Genomic DNA, 17,120 nt, shown 5'->3' with positions numbered 1-17,120 from the left:
GATCCCTTTCCGAGACCCAAAAATGAACTAAAAAGCTCTTTGGCAAAACACTGCATGTCTGCTAAAACTGACCCACAAATCAAATTTTGGGGGAATTCTAAGTATGGCTGGATTGATACAAATGCAATTTTTGGCTCCCAAGAGGTACAATTTGGATATTCGTCAGGCCAGCATAACTCGCATAGCCCATTAAATGTGTTCTAAATATGGTACATTAGGACCATTAAATAAGGAAAATGATTAGAGATGACAAGCAGTGGAGTAAAGCTAATGTTGCCTGCATTAAATTAACTCATTGGCTGCTCGTGCTGTGCGACATGGAAAACGTCTATAACGATAAGGGCAATTTTGATATCGATAGGCCACAGCCCCCCGCAATCACTTTATTTTTTTTTTTATTAACATTAAACTGACCTGCCACAAATGGTAAATGTATCAGGTAGTGCTGTAACCTAAAACTATCCAGTGTAAACAGGAGCAGCACAGTAGCATACATATTTTTGCATAATTAAAAAGCTGTCGAATTATGTATTAATACTTGTGACTAGCAGAGGTGGGGAGTAATAATTACATGTACTCCTTTAAATTGACTTGGGTAACTTTTTGAGAAAAAAATACTTCTTAGAGTAGTTTTACCACACAGTACTTTTTACTTTTACTTGCCGTAATTTCCTGAATATAAGGCGCACCCGTGTATAACGCGCACCCCAAATTTACTTGTAAAATCTAGGGAAAATTATTGTACCCGTGTATAACGCGCACCCTGATTTTAGCACCAACAAATAAAAGAATACAAGAAAACAGCGCATGTGTACAGATACAGAAATGTCATTTTACTGACTGGTGAAACACAGCACAAGCATAGCACATTGGTAGTTCAAAACATTACCGTAAACTGACAATATGCACGGTAATAATATGATCTGGCAACTTCTTCAACTTACCAGAATCCAGGAGAAAACAAAACAGATGTGACTTTTCATTTAAATGCTGCTGTATAACTTGCTCGTTTTATCATGATGAATATATGTTTCTTCCATGGATTGATACGGTAAAATAAAAGTGAGGACTGAGGTCGGAAATCGGAACGAGCGCATCGCTACACGGTAACAAGAGGAAATATTGTTATTTTGGTTTGAGTTTTACGAGGGACAGATATAGTTGACGGACACAGGAAGTCTGTGTTGCGTTACGTTTGTTATGGTCCGAGTTGCAATAAACGTTGACTCAAATGAGTTCAAGAAACTAAATTCTGTGCTTTATGAAGAGTGAAAAAAGCAGAATTTAACACAGACGAAATCATTCGACCAATTAGAGTGAAGTATTACCGAAACTAAATGGTGACGTCATGTACCGTAATGGTCGGCAACGGATCGCCGCATACGTTTTCTTCAACACAACATGGCCGTGTCAATAAAAAAAAAATCGGTCTTTAGATATAAATAATATATATGCATTTCTGTCTCCATCCTTGTACCCGTGTATAATGCGCACCATGATTTTACAAGTTGATTTTGGGGGAAAAAAGTGTGCGTTATATTCGGGAAATTACGGCAAGTAGATTTGTGAAGAACAGTGTTGTTTTTAGCAGCACTTTTAATTTCCGTTTTAGTCTGAGTCTTTTGGACGATAATACTTATTAGTCTTAGTCATATTGTAGTCATCTCAAAATGCGTTTGTCTTCGTCTTGTTTTTGTTGACAAAAACTCAAGACTAATTTTGTGCAATTTTAGTTGAAGTTTACTAAAAATGTTTTCGTCTGTATGTTTCGTCTGTAAAATTAAAATAATTCACTTAAAAAATAAAGGTTTCCAGCTATTTCGAATGAACTTTGGCAGACAAGCACGTATTGTAGCGTCTACAAGGACAACGCCAACTTGGCGATAATACACATTCGGCAGGAAAACAGTATATTATTTTCAATTAATTATACCTACCTGAACGTTATGAACTATATGTAAAAAAAAGTTGTCCGCTTGCTATTAACATTAGCTTAATGCTAACTTGAATGTGAATTCTATGCTAGCGCTACGAGTTACATTTAGTATGTAATAATCACTAAGCACAGACCTTTATAAGGCTCAAGCAACATTGCATATTCTCTCTGGAAAAGATAACAAAACAAATCTTACCCTGTATGCAAGCCTGGAGACTAGAGAACAGCAGCACGTCACAAGAGTAACACAACCAGACACTGCTACAATGCAGGCTAACTACACATAAAATGTCACACATGTGAACATGTGACGGAAACTATGGCGAATTTTCGTCTCGTTGTCGTCTCGTTAGACGAAAACTGGCATTGGTCTCGTTATGTTTTAGTCCCCCAAAACACGTTTTTAGCTCGTTATGTTCTCGTCATCATCATGAAAAAATGTTTGTTGACGAAATATTTTCGTTATAGTCATCATTGACGAAAACAACATTGGTGAAGAAGAAACACTACTCTTACTCCACTACTTTAGGCTACACTAGAGTCGTTACATTTTTCCTCTTTATTCAACAAATCGACTTTATTTTTGTAAGAGATGCCGACAGTAGCGCTACCACTTTCACCAATCAGATGTGGCAACAACAAACGCATGGGTAATGGGTCATAGTGTTCTGGTCTAATTTGATGATTTTTGTGTCATCTTTTTGGCATAATACGGTCCTGTAATAAGCTCAGCAACTCAGCAGAGATCCCCAACCATTGGGCCGGGCACCTTTATAAGTCTGTGGCGCATTTACTACCGGGCCGTAGAGAAATAATAAATAATTTGTTAACGACCGCAATCTGGCCTGTGCCTTTTGACTAATCTGAGTATAAGTTTGCATACATTGCCCTCTAGTGGGTTGGCCGCCATTAGTGGGGTGTTTGCACATCTATAGCAACCCAGTGTCAGTCAATGTAAACAGAGACTTTAGCTGCTGTTGGATGTGTGCTGCGGACGGCGACTTCTTTGGACAGCTTTGGTTGTCGGCTCCAGAAGAGGAGCAAACAAGGCAACAAAAGCGAATGCAGTGAGAGCATCACATCTTGGAGAACTGTAATGCTAAAGTCAAGAAACCCTTCACGATTGGAGAAAAACTCAATATGCCTGCGACCAAGGATATTTGCCATCAAGTTTTAGGAGAGGCCGCTGTTAAGAAAGGTTGATTCAACATACGGTGAGTTACATCTTCCTTGCACTTAATTTTGGTTTTTAGCCCCGTTGTGTTATTTTATATTTACTGTAATTTTCTGCCCCACATTGCCAGTCTGTGAAAAAAAGGCCCATACCAGGACCACTGGGCTATAGTACCTAATAATAATAACAGTTGTGCTGAGAAAAAAAATATACCACTTTTATTATTTTTTTAAATCAGACATTGAAAGCAGTTACTCATAATGTTACTCATTACTTGAGTATTCTTCTCAACAAATACTTTTTTACTTGTACTAGAGCATATTTTTGGATTACTACTTTCACTTTTACTTGAGTAGTATTATTTAGAAGTAACACTACTCTTACTTGAGTAAAGTTTTTGGCTACTCTATCCACCTCTGGTGACTAGTGGTTTTGACTTACTGGCATATGACTGCTGTATTTTAGGTTAGTTTGTCATTAATAGTACATGAATTATAATTGATATTGGAATGAATCGTGTTGTCTGTGTTTTGTGTGAAGTAAATTAGTTATTTTTAATCGTATTACATGCATTACTTAGATACAGTTGACAAGGAGGGGCAATTTATGAGCTATTGAGTGTAGATAGGGACATACCTGTGTCATAGTCGTACCACCAATAGGCCAGTGGTTGTACTACAATGACATATGGCATCCCAAAATGTAGCAAGCAATTGGGCACCATCTACTGGCCAGAATATACATTGCAGGAGCAGGTCTATTTATGGCGATAATGGCGATTGACATGGTAAATGTCGATAGAAAGTTTTATATCGTTTTGGCATGAAAGACAGCCAATGAGCTAATATTAAGTAGCATCTGCATCGTATCTGTATCGGCAATATTGGCCCTTTAGTCATTTGGACAATGTCAAAATATGCAGTCTGGTACACCATTATTCTCCTCATCATCTCTGTGTTTGTGCATGAGTTGCGACTCTAGCGAAGAGCTTGTTTGCTTACAGAACAACAATGCAGTGTGAATGAATGTTGATGACATGTAATTTATTGGGCCCTGAAAAACATAATCATTGGCCATTTTAAACAGTGTGTCAGACAAAAAGCCACTAAAATAAAAACCATAGTTTTTACAGCCAGATGATAAGTCAATACAGTAATGATCGTGACAGTCCTACATTTTCCACACCTGCATTGGCAAACCTAATTCAAAAAGGTAGAAAAGCAGCGGCTAGAAACAAACCTGCGTGGAGGATTTTTCTGGTCCCCGTGTCTCATTGTGGTGGCAATACTCTGGCATCCACTGGACGTGGTAGCGGTTCATTCCCGGCTCTGGAACAGATAAAAGAGAAACAGTTTCAAAAACAATTGCAATAAACCCTTGAAACAGAACATCGAAAATCACATAATAGTGTTGTTTGTAGTGTTTTGCAGTGTTGTAGCCGGGCAATCAAAACCAGAGTGGTTTTACTACTTCTGTAAAGAAAAAAATATTGCCGTTTTAAAGCAAAGGGCTGAAAAAAAAACAAAGCAAGCAATTTGTTTGTGGGAAAGAGTTGTTTTCGACATCTTTATTTTTGATAGAGTAAACACTTAAGTGGTTAGTCAATAACTATAACTTTTTCAACACTTCTGCGCCCTGGAGTCTGTAATATCATTATCTAACCTGGCAGTATTTGATTAAATACATGAGATAGTACCTTAGACAGAACTCAAAACTTTCCCAGTTGCTCAAATTTTGCAAGTACTGATGAATCTAAAGAGAAAAGTCTTTTTATGTTTTTTAAACAGTCAAGCTGGTTGAAGTTCCCCCACTTGTTTTTTCTGCAGCTGCATTTTGGGACTTCTCTCTAAAAGGCCACTTTACACTTTTGGCAGCAAACACATGCAGTAAGCAGCTAGCTAGTGAGCGGAGTGAAGCGTTTAACAGTTAAAAATCATTCCAGATACTTCCTCAGGGACTTGGTAGAGACTTAAAGCAGAGCTAACAGCGTGTAAATAGTGGACAGATGCAGAGTCCGTGCAGAAGACAGCATTCCAGCTGTTTGCTATCAAGTCGGTAAAATGTCTGTTTGGACCTCAAGCGCCTGAAAAATGAGAGAGTAATCCTCAGTGCAGCCGGAATGGCCTTAATTGGACACATTAGCCCTCGTAAATGCGCTCTCATGAGCTCATCATCAGCGTCGCCCTCCTCTTATGTTACCGAATTCATTATTCATTCGACCGTGCCGTTTGAATGTGTGCAAAAACGCGTCCGATTAATAATTGAGCGGCGCTCCGTTCGCCTGCAGCAGGGGCCGAGGTTGTGGCGGGGAGATAAAAAGGGCCCTTTGAAGAGTTAGACGCAGCGCTGGCACCCGGAGCCCTAGAGCTCGTTGGAAGCAGAAGAGAGGAATTACAGGGTACCAGGAAGTAGAAGGGAGGGGAAAAATAAAAAAGATATGCTGTGCTTGTCTGGCAAAGAGAGAAGGTGGCATGTACGACAAGAAGCGGGACATGAAAAACAGAACAGAGGAGCAGTTGATATGTGGCCAGTCATAATGTCGTGGCTCACTCAGATGACCATGCTTAACTTATTGGCTGCCTTTGATGGCACTAGAAGTTCAATCCATTTGGCATGGGAGGATTGTTCATTCGCTGCCTGCCATCCTCCTAGCTCAAAGGGATTGGACGTCTACCAGAGGTGGGGAGAATAGCCAAAGATTTTACTCAAGTAAGAGTAGCGTTACTTTAAAATAATATAACTTAAGTAAAAGTAGTCATCCAAAAAATGTTCTCAAGTACAAGTAAAAAAGTATTTGGTGAAAAGAATATTCAAGTAATGAGTAACATTGTGACTAACTGCTTACATTTTTTTTTTTTTTTTTAAACAACGGTATTTTTTTTCTGAGCACAAAGTTATCTATATGGACTATTGTTATAATGATACTGTACAATAACCTATTACATAATCACAATAAGCCCCCCACCCCAAAAAATACGTAAAATGAATCATTATTTATCTAAAGAGCATAAGTACCCTCTGGTGGAGAAAATAGTTCCTAGTTTGAATAGTGTAGAGTTCGTTCGTAATAACTATTTTGAAATTAAAACGATGATATATCCTTTTTTCCGTGGTCAATCGGTGCCAAATGAAAACTGGGAGAGAGGTTAAAATCCCCACTTTCGAGTCATGTTGAGGGCAGCTCTCAATATCAAATACTTCATTTTTTACAATGCTTTAGACACCACATGATTGAATAGGTTGGCGTGAAGATAGAACTGCAAGTTTGCATCTGATTGGTATAATAGAGTCAGATGATTATTGTTGCGACGTCTCATTGGTTAAATCAGTCCAGCTACCCCAGTATTATTGGTATTACACCAGGCACGTCTCTACTCTTGGCATCGTTGGCAAAAAATAGTAAATCTGTACATAGAATGAAGAGGAAAATTTAACGACTCTTGTGTAGCCCAAAGTTGCAGGGTAAGAGTAGCGTTTTTTTCTTCACAAATCTACTCAAGTAAAAGTAAAAGTATAGCTTGGTAAAACTACTCTTAGAAGTACATTTTTCTCAAAAAGTTACGCATGTAAATGTAACAGAGTACATGTAATGCGTTACTATCCATCTCTGACGTCTACTAATGATAAAACAATTTAAAGCGTTTTATGTCACATGATTATATACGTCTATCTTTGTCAATGGCACTGAAACAGTTAATAAAAACATTTTATTTTGTTTTTTTTTATTTATATTGAAAATGACAGTATTGTGTTGAGTATTGATATCGAGATGAAAATTTAGTATCGTGACTAGTCTAAGGTATGTCTTATTCCTAAAGTCTCCAAGGTTTGACTTAAACAGTTTATGATTTGGAGTTCAATAAGAATCATTGGTACCGGTTTTCCGTCGTCCTAAAGACTTTGTTTCTGCATGTCTACTGACAACCTTTAGACCCATCGTGTCTTCCTTACTGTTAAGTTTATCGTGAATGGTTATCCGTACCCTGTCATTTGGCTTGTGATTAGGCCTGCACAATATATCGTTTGAACATCGCCATCGCAATGTGCGCATACGTAGTAGTCACATCGCAGGACGTGCTATTTTTTTTGTTTTTTTAAACATGTAAACTTTTGTTTTACTTATAAAAGCAGCAAGTGTGTAAATCCTAGATCCCTTTTATATACAGCAAGCTTGGATTAAACGACATTATATAAATTAAGGATGACCCCGATCTGATCACGTGATTTTTCAGATGATCGGAATCGGGTGAAAAGGATCAGGTTGTTAATCAAAAAAAAGTTTTTCTGCTTCATGCTTGTACAGCGCCACAGCCTCTAGCCCTCCCTTTTGTTAGGCAGTGCGACAAATTGTTTTTCTTGGTCACCAGTGCAGCTTGCGTTTGGTACTTAAAATTAACGATGATTGACAGGTTTGGAGCTTTGATCTGGCTTGATAAAGCTTCGGTAGCTCTACAATCGAAGGCACAAATGTGTCAATCATCGATAAACTTGCAGCCCAGTCTAAGTGCGTCGTGCCAACTCATTCATGGTGTAAATGAGAGGCAGTTTTCACTAGCGTGAGCATCAGAGCGTGAGTGGACTCACTCGTATGAGTTGTAAGAATGTTAAGGAGAGTGAATAAAAGTATGGCGTTAAAGGTGATGCTATGAAAAATGTGGGTGTGTCTACAATTTGGGCTGGTGTACCTTACAAAAAAAGTGCAACCAGTGCAACCTATGCAAATAGTAAGTGTGGGGCCTTGGCAATATACTGTATATCGCAATGTTCATTTTTTCTAATATCGTTTAAGCCTATCCGAGACAGAGCTATTCAAGTTACCTGGTGAAAATTCTTCTAGTTTTAGTATCACGATACATCGCAAACCCCCCAAAAATAGCAATGATAGTTTTTCCCAATATCGTTCAGGCCTCTTTGATTGGCTAGCAGCTAACCCAGGGCCTGAAGTCAACTGGCTAGACTCCATCTTACCCATGACCCTGAGCAGTAAAAAGTAGAAAATAGATGTACAGAGGCAATCAACCAGAGCTGTTGCTGTCGCCGCCGCCATCCTACAGTCTTTTGTCTGTTTTGGCCAGACAGCAATATATTATCTGATCAAGTACACGGAGCACTACACTTCGGCGTTCTGGAGAGAACCCAAAGGCCCGAGCTGCTTTGGATCACGATGAATGAGGGTTTAATCACGGTCCAGTTAACCTGTCCTTTCATTTTGTCTGTCACACAAACCAGATGTCCTTAGACTCTGACTCCACGGGCCATCTTTGTGTTTACAGTAGTAGAACCCGGCTCGTCGGAGCCAAAGGTCGTCCCTCGCGTCTAATGAATGGCAGCGGCACATACTGTACGCTGCAGAATTGAGGAGCCTGGAAGAGGATTTACAATGTTCTTTAACACAGTGATTCCCCGACCGTGATTGATCGCAGTTCGCAACGGTCCAAGCCAACCTTTGCGAACAGTTTTGGGCCGACTCCATCTCCTCGCCTCGCTTTTCTGATTCAGCAGTTGGTGTCTCACCAGGCTTTCCCCTTCAAGCCAGGCTTTGCATTCTTGACTCGGGGATGTAGAGTTTGGCTTGGCCCCTGACATAGATTAGTAACAGAACATAGAGCGGCCGATGGGATCTGACAGGTTACCCTGAGAGCGTTGCTTTCAAGGCTTCCATATTTCAACTCGGGTATGAGTTGAAGACTTGGGAAATGTGAGTGTGCCTTCCCGAGCCGTGTGACATCAGTTCTTACAAAACAACAAGGACCGTTTCACCTCCCGAGTAAGGATCTATTAAAGGCAGCTGTCAATAATTCCCAAAGCGCAGCTCCCGCTCGGCGTGTTTATTGTTCTTTACTAAACAGTGGCTCCGCTCTGCCAGCCTGTGTGCAGGTTTGACACCATTTTCCCCCTTTCAGCCCTCACACAAAGACACATTGATTCATTTAGTCCGTCCACACAATCAGCTAACAGATCTATGAAGAGATTCTTCCATTGTTTGGCCGAGTAGAGCCAAGCATAACACATTATTATGGCATTCATCATCCGTGGCCTTAACAGGGTGCTAATGTGATTTTATTAAAGCCATAAATCATTACAGATTTTGTTCATACCTCCGCGGTTCTTCCAGTAGATACGAACTTGCAGCTGACCATCTTGGTAGAAGGGCGTGCCCACCTCCAGCGGGCCAGAAGGTCGCTTTGCCTTGGCCAAGGTTGGTCCAGCAGGGGGTATCTCCGCTTTCTTTGACTTGTGCACCGATTTGACTGAGGAGAGAAACGAGCCATGTTTGCTTCGCAGTTTAAACACAACATTGACTCTGTCATCGTGTCCGCAGCGTGACAACACAAAGACAACAGGTTTCTTGTCAAACCCGAGCAGCTACAACATGTTCTTTATGCATGAATGTGCTGGATCTGGACGGGTACCAACAAGCTCGATTCCCAATTCCAGCCAAGTTTTATACCTTAAAAAATGTATGCTTGTAGCACTGAGGCTTAGTCTGTCTGCTAACAGTTAATAAGGAGAACTTAGAGCGAGTGGAATGCAAACAAACTCAAGGAAAATTGACTTTAGTAACGGATCGGAGATATCACACAGAGCATGGCTTATCCTTTAGATACTAAGCCAATTCAGTTTGGTTTTATGGCACTAAATTTTGAGTTATGTTAAATTTCATGCCATTCCATTCAAGTAGCAATCACCAAGCCCTGATGTATGACGCCTCTGTTTTGTTCATTCATACACTTTGCTTTTTTTTTTTTTTCATTTTTTTTAGTGATCAAGCAAATGTAGGCCTAAACCTGCGACAGGGTTTTTATAGGTTTTCGAGTGAAATTCAAGACTTTTAGCCCTTTAACACCGATGGTGTCAGCGGTAACACGTTTACGCATATCATCTTCGAAGTCTCGCCACGCTGTAATTACGTCACCCATGTGCCGCTGGTTGGTCTAACTTTAAAGTGCGGAAGTTGAGGTCCACGCCCGTTTTTACTTGAAATCATTCGACCAAGTAAAACGGGAGATCATGTCATTTGAGGTTTATAGTTTTATTGCCCTCATATATAAACATTAAAATACTGCATGGACCATGTGTTTGTGTCCATATTTCCATCATTTCTTGTCCTTTTTCAAAACCGAAAGCACCATGAAAAACTACATATCCCAGGAGCCATTGTAGGGTCATGAAGGACAGATGTAATTTTAACATTTTTATAAATTTCCGAGAGAGGAGACACATAAGGAGATGGAGGCGGGGTAGCGGGCCAGTTGGATTGAGCGAGCGACTTTGAAAACTAAATTTAGCGCAAGCTAATGTGTTATTTCATCAACTCGAGGAAGAGGGTGAGCCAGATTTGTCGTTGTTTTCGTCGGATGAGTCGGTGAGCTAGAAGTGAACGCAAATGGCGGAAGAGTGGGTTGTGTGACATATTGTGTGACGTAGATCTGTGTCCTGTTCAAGAGGAAACTGAGTATTATTATAAGTAATAGTATTAGTAGTTATTTAACTGAACTAGTTTATTGTCAATATTTTTGAAAAGTCTTTTTTTGATGGTTTTTTTCACTATCAGTCTTTAAGATTTGTATATGGCAGAAAACAGAGAAGGCTGAAAAAGCAGTTTCTGCTCTTGCACCCCTCATTAAAACAAACTGCTGTATTTAAGCCACATGAACTGTTGTGTTTGATAGAAGAATATGTTTATATGCTGCCATAGCAGTTTCATGTTGCATTAAGCCCCCAAACTATTTTTAATTTGTCGGTTTTACCCTGGAGACCCCCGTGTACAGACACCTCGCAATCACTTTTGTTTCAACCTTGCCAGAAAATGAAGTAATTATTTTTATTATTCACAATCATTTTTAGCTTAGAATCATTAATTGATGTCTAATATTTAGTATAAAAAACACTTTATAAAATTATTCACTTGCATATTTTAAACTTTTAAACAAATTACGTCACAATGACAAAAAATAGTGTCTGTAAATAGGTCACAGATTACCTTATAACTATCGCTTAATTGTATTTTTTTGTTACTGTCGCATTTTCCCCGATATTTTAGATGATGAATAATCGATCCAAACAAAGAAAAATTGAAGGAAAAAAAAAACGTTCAAAAGGGTAAATATTTGAAAAAGAAAATCACGACCACTCCTTGATGTCTGCGATTTCTGCATCGCAACCCTTGTTATATTACCGTGTTTCACCCATAAAATCACCAAAAAGTCCGGCTGTGGCCATTTACAGCTGTGTCTTGACACTCGGTGAGACATGCTACACAGAGTTTTTGGATCGAAACAAGGTAAGTATGCGATAATATCTCGTTAAAATTTTGGTGTCTTTAATTATGCTCTCCCATGTTCTCACCTCGAGTTAGGATTTAGGGGTTAATTTTTTTTTTTTAAATGCCCTCCTGTTCAAAAATGTTCTTCCCCCAGAAAATTGAGATTTTTTTTTTTAGCTTTCCAATGATGTATCACACATGCATATAGGACAATTTTGAAATTTGGCCAAATTGGTGGTCTCAGACTGGAACTTCAATTCACGTTAGTGTTTTCCACCATATAGATGTGTGTGTTCGAGAAACTTGATTGTATGTATATACTTTCGATAAGGTGATGGGTGTCATACCTAACCTCACAGAGATAACGTCCAAACCTTTTTTGTGTCAGATGGTGTATTCAGTCTCGTTTTTCTCTGTTGAATGTTTATCCTAACAAGTTGAATAAATACTAACAAGCTCCAAAACGTTTCGTTGAGCGTGTTTGGTTGTCAATGGGACATCAGTATTACAAATTTTGAAAAAAAAAAATTTTTTGTTTTTTTTTGTTTTTTTTCTCTTTGGGTCCAAAATGTTGATTATAAGTGGTCAGTGAAAAAAAAAAAAAAAACAGTTTGGACATGTACTGTAGGTTATGATGTCCTGAAAAAAGGGACCCAACCAGGCCATTAAAAACATTTTTTTCATTGAAATATAAAGGCAACATCAAAGGCAAGCAAATTTGGACAAAATAGGCTCAAGTGTTAAATGTTTAAAGACATTTTAGAACAGAATTAAATGCCATTTCTGAGTCAAATTTCATGTATGACCTCACAAAGGAAATGGCAACTGAGAATGTCAGAAAAAATTCATGCAACGGAGCATCATTTCAAATTTAAGAATTTTAAGACCTTCATGACAATATTAAATGCCCCTTTCAAAACACTTGATTGGGATTAGTAAATTTAAAACTTTCTAAGAGTTTTAAGTCATCATTCACTGATTCGATCCAGTCTCTCCCAGTCAAAATGAATTGGGCAGCTATCGCTGTCAATGGCAGTGTTAACATACACATTATATACACTATAACAATGAGACTCTCATTGTTGAACTGTTGATTCACTTTCATGGACAAACAAAATCATCACAGTGACACCTGACAGAAAGCCATCCAAGTCCGACAGCTGAACGGACTAGTAAATATTATCCAAGTGTTGTTTACCTGCTTCTGAATTCTGGGTGGTGCTGAATTGTAACATGGCCTTGGAACTCTTCAGTCGCACCTGTCCCCAATACGTCACGGCCTGCAGCTCCACTGTATAGCTGCTGTTGCCTTGCAGCGCCTCCAGGTCCACCCAGTTCTGAGCCTGTGACGACAGAGGTGGCATTTAAGTGCTGTTGTGCCAAAACCCAAGCCTGCGGGAAAGCCCTTCTTATGAAGAACACATGTGAAGCTGAGGAAGGCCTCCTCGCGGTGAGGAGATAGCCTTCAGGGCCTAGTGAGGGAGCTGTGTTGTCACGGCCTCCCAGGGTTTCCATTTTGCATTCCGCCGGCCTCTTGATGAGCTCTTGTTATTGAGCGCGTGCGTGTTTTGACATTCTCAAGCCAGCAGGGTGCTTTTGGAGCCCCTAGGTGCCAAAGTGGAAACCAGTAGTACATGTGTCAATAGGTGTCTGGTGTCTCGACTCTCAGTGCCGCATCTGCTCTTCATTTTGAAAAACTAATTCAGGAGAAGACTCTCTGCAGGTGTGTGCACGCTGTCTAGACTGCGACCTTTTCTGCTTGCGTCCTTGATGGAATGCAACTCGTGCGCTGACGGATGAGTGATGCAAAGGAATCACAACGCTGTCATTGGTGCGAAGACAGGAACCGCAGATCCCGATTCGCAATGTGAATTTGATTTTTTTTTCCCCCCATGGAAGCGATCCACAGCTATTTGTGGTTTTTGTGCTCTTTCTGAAACTCCCTAAGATGATGCCAAAGCCCTTTAGGAGTTGGTATCATCTCCAGTAAGAGACAAGCTACTGTATGTAACGTCAAGTCTGATGTTGAACTGATTCTGAGTTGTGAGTTTTTTAACTTTTTATAGGGCACTTATTTAACGCAAAGGCTTTGATGGCACTAGATGAGAGGGACGAATGAAAAATGAAATGAAAGGGATGATAACATTTCCTATTACTGCATTTACGTAAATGAGTTCATAATACACTACACTGTTTTCCAAATTTCTGAATATGCAAATTCACTCTGTCATAACCTGAGGTCTGCTAGTACTTTGTAATTGCTATTTAATTGTACTTCTCATGTTGCGGTAAATTGACTTACATGTCTCTGGTTATCATCACACTTTGTATGCTGTCACTGGTACCACTTCTCGGTTGGCATCACAAAAATTACGCAAAAAGCCAAAGAAAAGACAAGTTGATCCCTTGTATTAATTTAATCAAATTGAATGACTTATGTAGCTTGCCACTGTATTTAGAAAAATAATAATAACACGACTTACATTACAAGTCAAATTACTGTGTTAGGAGTCATTGTTGTGCAAACATTTCATAAAGTGGTTTGTCACAGTACATTTGGTAGCCGCAAGTAAGAATTCCAGAAAAAATGAAGCGGAATGGCTTTCCTAGTGAGTACCTCACAGGCTGTATAAATGTCAGAGAAAATAACTATAATACTGCACATTGCCATGGATTTATACTTCTCATTTACTAGAAGGATTTCATCTCCAATATAGTATCAAAGCTGTAAAATATGAGGCCTGGCAAACTTGCACAAAAACCTCTGCAGTGATAAACACAATAGAAGGAGGAATGTGCTGGAGCATGAGCAAAGGATGTCTTTAATTTGGGGGACATCCAACTGATCTTCGCAAGACCTAATCGATGACGACATACAGGTTAGACAGGGGTTCCACTATTTAAGATGAACTTTGTGCCGTTCTGGAAATCGACGTAGCTTCTGACTGACCTTCACAAACGTAATAGTAAGTCAACATTACGGTATTCGTAATGTATGGAAAACACATGTAGGCCATAACTGATCAGACCCTCTTGGGCCATGTGGAATGTCCGGGCATGTAAACTATTGAGATATCGTGAATCGACTCAGGACGTAAATATTCGGATTTCCATTATTTTACTGATACAGTATCGCAATTTCCGGACTATAAGGCACACCTGACTATAAGACGCCACCCTCCAAATTTGACATGAAAATGGCATTTGTTCATAGATATGCTGCACCGGACTATTTAAGCTGAATCTGTACTCACTTTATTATGGGATATTTACACCAAACAATATTAACCGGTAACACTTTATTTTAGGGAGGTCCTGATCCGATCTCGTGATTTATATCATAGTTTAAGAAAAACAAGCAGAATATATTTGATGTCATGAATAGTTGGACTTGGAATGATTGGAATTTGCATTGCCAAGACAACGGGCAGATAAGGGCATAACAGATACAGGACGCCTTCTGACCACAAAAGCTCAACGTGCGTTATGCAGTTGACCGAGCGAGAGTAATGCTGACAAGCAGGTGATAGGCAAGAAATCTACGAGCCCACGTCTGCGCCACCCATTCCCACAATCAGCTCTTTTGGAAAGTCAAGAACAAATGGCGGGACATCCTGTTTTGCCACAAGGAACGCCTGACAACAAGAAGACTCCACGGCTGAGAATTTGAACACTCAGCACTGAGGCTGACAAAATCTCCAACTCTGGTTTCCCTGGCAACAGAGACACATGGACTCATCAGCTCAACCTACAACGGAAAATTACACAAGACAATGCCCAAACACACTCTTCTAATGGCCCAAAACCTCACCAGAGCCTTCAGAAGACTGAACTCTTTAACTATGGGACTATTTTGTTGACTTGTAATATGTCGATCCTGGAGCCAACTTTCCTCCTCGTCTGGGTCTACTTGCTGTTTTGCCTTGCTGTATGACTGCTATCGACTTGGAATAAATTGTCAACTTGTGTTTCGAAGCCTTTTTCCAGCTTTTAAAATTGAGTCAATACAAGGGGTTAAAACAAACGTGAATGTGCGGAGTTTGGTCTTTTGGCCGGGTTGTTGGTGTTGCGCCACCCCGGGTCATTGGAATTGCGCTAGCGCGGTTCCGGCGGTTCGGCTGGCGGGATTCCGGCAATCTTAGAGTCAAATTCCTTCACCCCTCACTTCATTCATCCAAATGCAAATCACAGACATATTCACAGTGTCAGATAACTATAAAAAATATTAATGCCATCATTAATTGACTCTAAGTGTAAACTCTGCCAAATCCTAGTGCCTAGCGTGTTGATGTAACTTAAACCCAATACGGCAATCACAATCACAATATCTAAAAATAATAGATGTTTAAAATCTGTCGTCACTTGTTGTAAGTGTGACTAAAATGCCTACATGTAATAAAGCTGAAGAAGCAGACGCAAAGCGCTGCCAGTAGACATAAATCAGCTCCAGTAATTTTTAGCATCCTGTTAGCCTCTGCGTCTTCAAGTACAGTAAATAACGACCCAATAATGTTTCTTAGTGGAAATACTGTATGAATCAAAATTAATGTGTCCTCCTTCAAAGCATAACTGGGTTGACAGGTTATTCAATCAGTCTGAGGAAGGAGTAACAACAAACAGAATCGCTGAATCTGCTCGTGATTGATGGCTTCGCACACAACTTTGGAGAATCCCGAGGAGGAGACCTTGAGTGAGATAATGTTGGAAAAGCAAGAGGAGGGAGTGTTTACCCCGTTGGTGGTCTTTCTCCTCCTTTTCTTGGACGGAACTGTCGATTTAGTGGGTACGGTCCAGCTCCAGAAGACTTTGTAGTGATGTATGGGAATGTCGGGTTCCTCTGGCAAGCTCCAGTTGAGACGAACTGTCACCAAGCCTTCATCTCCCTGCGTCACGTTGGTGACACGCAAGCTGCTGGGGCGCGGCGGGGCCGATGGGTCTGCGGAACGAAGAAACAAACGCTTTCACGGGGGTGACAAAATTCACACATCTGTAGACATTTAAGCCGATGAAGTTCTTTCGGCCGAGTCTAATTTAAGGTGGGGTACGTTTGCAGCCAGAACGCTGAGGGGTGATGGCTGTGACACTGTGTAAAGTAATTAGCTCTCTGCTGACAATGTGCAGTGAGATGTTATGACAGGTGTCATATCACAGAGTGGTCAGCGGTGCTGATGCACAGGGAGAATGCTGCCAATGATTTTTAACTGTATTTAACTCATTCACTGCCATTGGCGGGAGAGCAGTGATTGAGTCTTCCTTGCTTCTGATATCAAAGAGAGAGTGAGATGCCACTTGCCAAGCACAAAAGAAGGGATAGGAAGGAAACGACTCTTTCTCTTTCCTTCTCCCACCTGAAACACATTTAAAAACCTGGACATACACATGGGCTCGACATACCAGCTGACGTTGGCGGCGCAAGACAAATAAGCCTCCCCTCTTTACAAATTGCCCTAACAAAAAGTGGAGCAGAGGCAAAATTGCAATCAGATGATATGGGGCAGGCTATGTAAATAGCAACGCTGTGACCGAATGTCCGGGAACTCATCAGAGTCGTGACAGCTCCCATCAATCTATCAATGTCTTGCCGCTGATTGGCCTGATTGGAGATCGCTTCGAATTCCCCGGAGCGGGTTCCCTTTTTCCCCCCACCTGGTGCTGCGTTCCGCCATCCGCAACACTCTGGGGAGTGCAGGCATGATGAAGGATTGACAGTGGGGGTCAACGTGTCCATATACACAGGCAATATA

At 40.4% G+C, this 17,120-nt stretch overlaps 1 protein-coding gene across 1 annotated transcript in view; it reads right to left on the bottom strand.

Annotated features, from left to right (window-relative positions):
* Positions 1–17,120, bottom strand: part of LOC130926929 (anosmin-1-like) — a 171,030-nt gene that overhangs the window by 22,997 nt on the left and 130,913 nt on the right. Inside the window, exons 7-10 of the mRNA XM_057852260.1 lie at positions 16,107–16,312; positions 12,575–12,719; positions 9,209–9,361; positions 4,350–4,438 (exon numbers count right to left, since the gene is read on the bottom strand). Coding sequence (XP_057708243.1) covers positions 4,350–4,438; positions 9,209–9,361; positions 12,575–12,719; positions 16,107–16,312 — 593 coding nt within the window. The remainder of the gene's footprint in view (positions 1–4,349; positions 4,439–9,208; positions 9,362–12,574; positions 12,720–16,106; positions 16,313–17,120) is intronic.

The sequence above is a fragment of the Corythoichthys intestinalis genome, chromosome 12 (assembly GCF_030265065.1).
Source record: "Corythoichthys intestinalis isolate RoL2023-P3 chromosome 12, ASM3026506v1, whole genome shotgun sequence".
Classification (NCBI taxonomy): domain Eukaryota; kingdom Metazoa; phylum Chordata; class Actinopteri; order Syngnathiformes; family Syngnathidae; genus Corythoichthys; species Corythoichthys intestinalis.
This window is presented reverse-complemented; position numbering and strand designations above follow the sequence as displayed.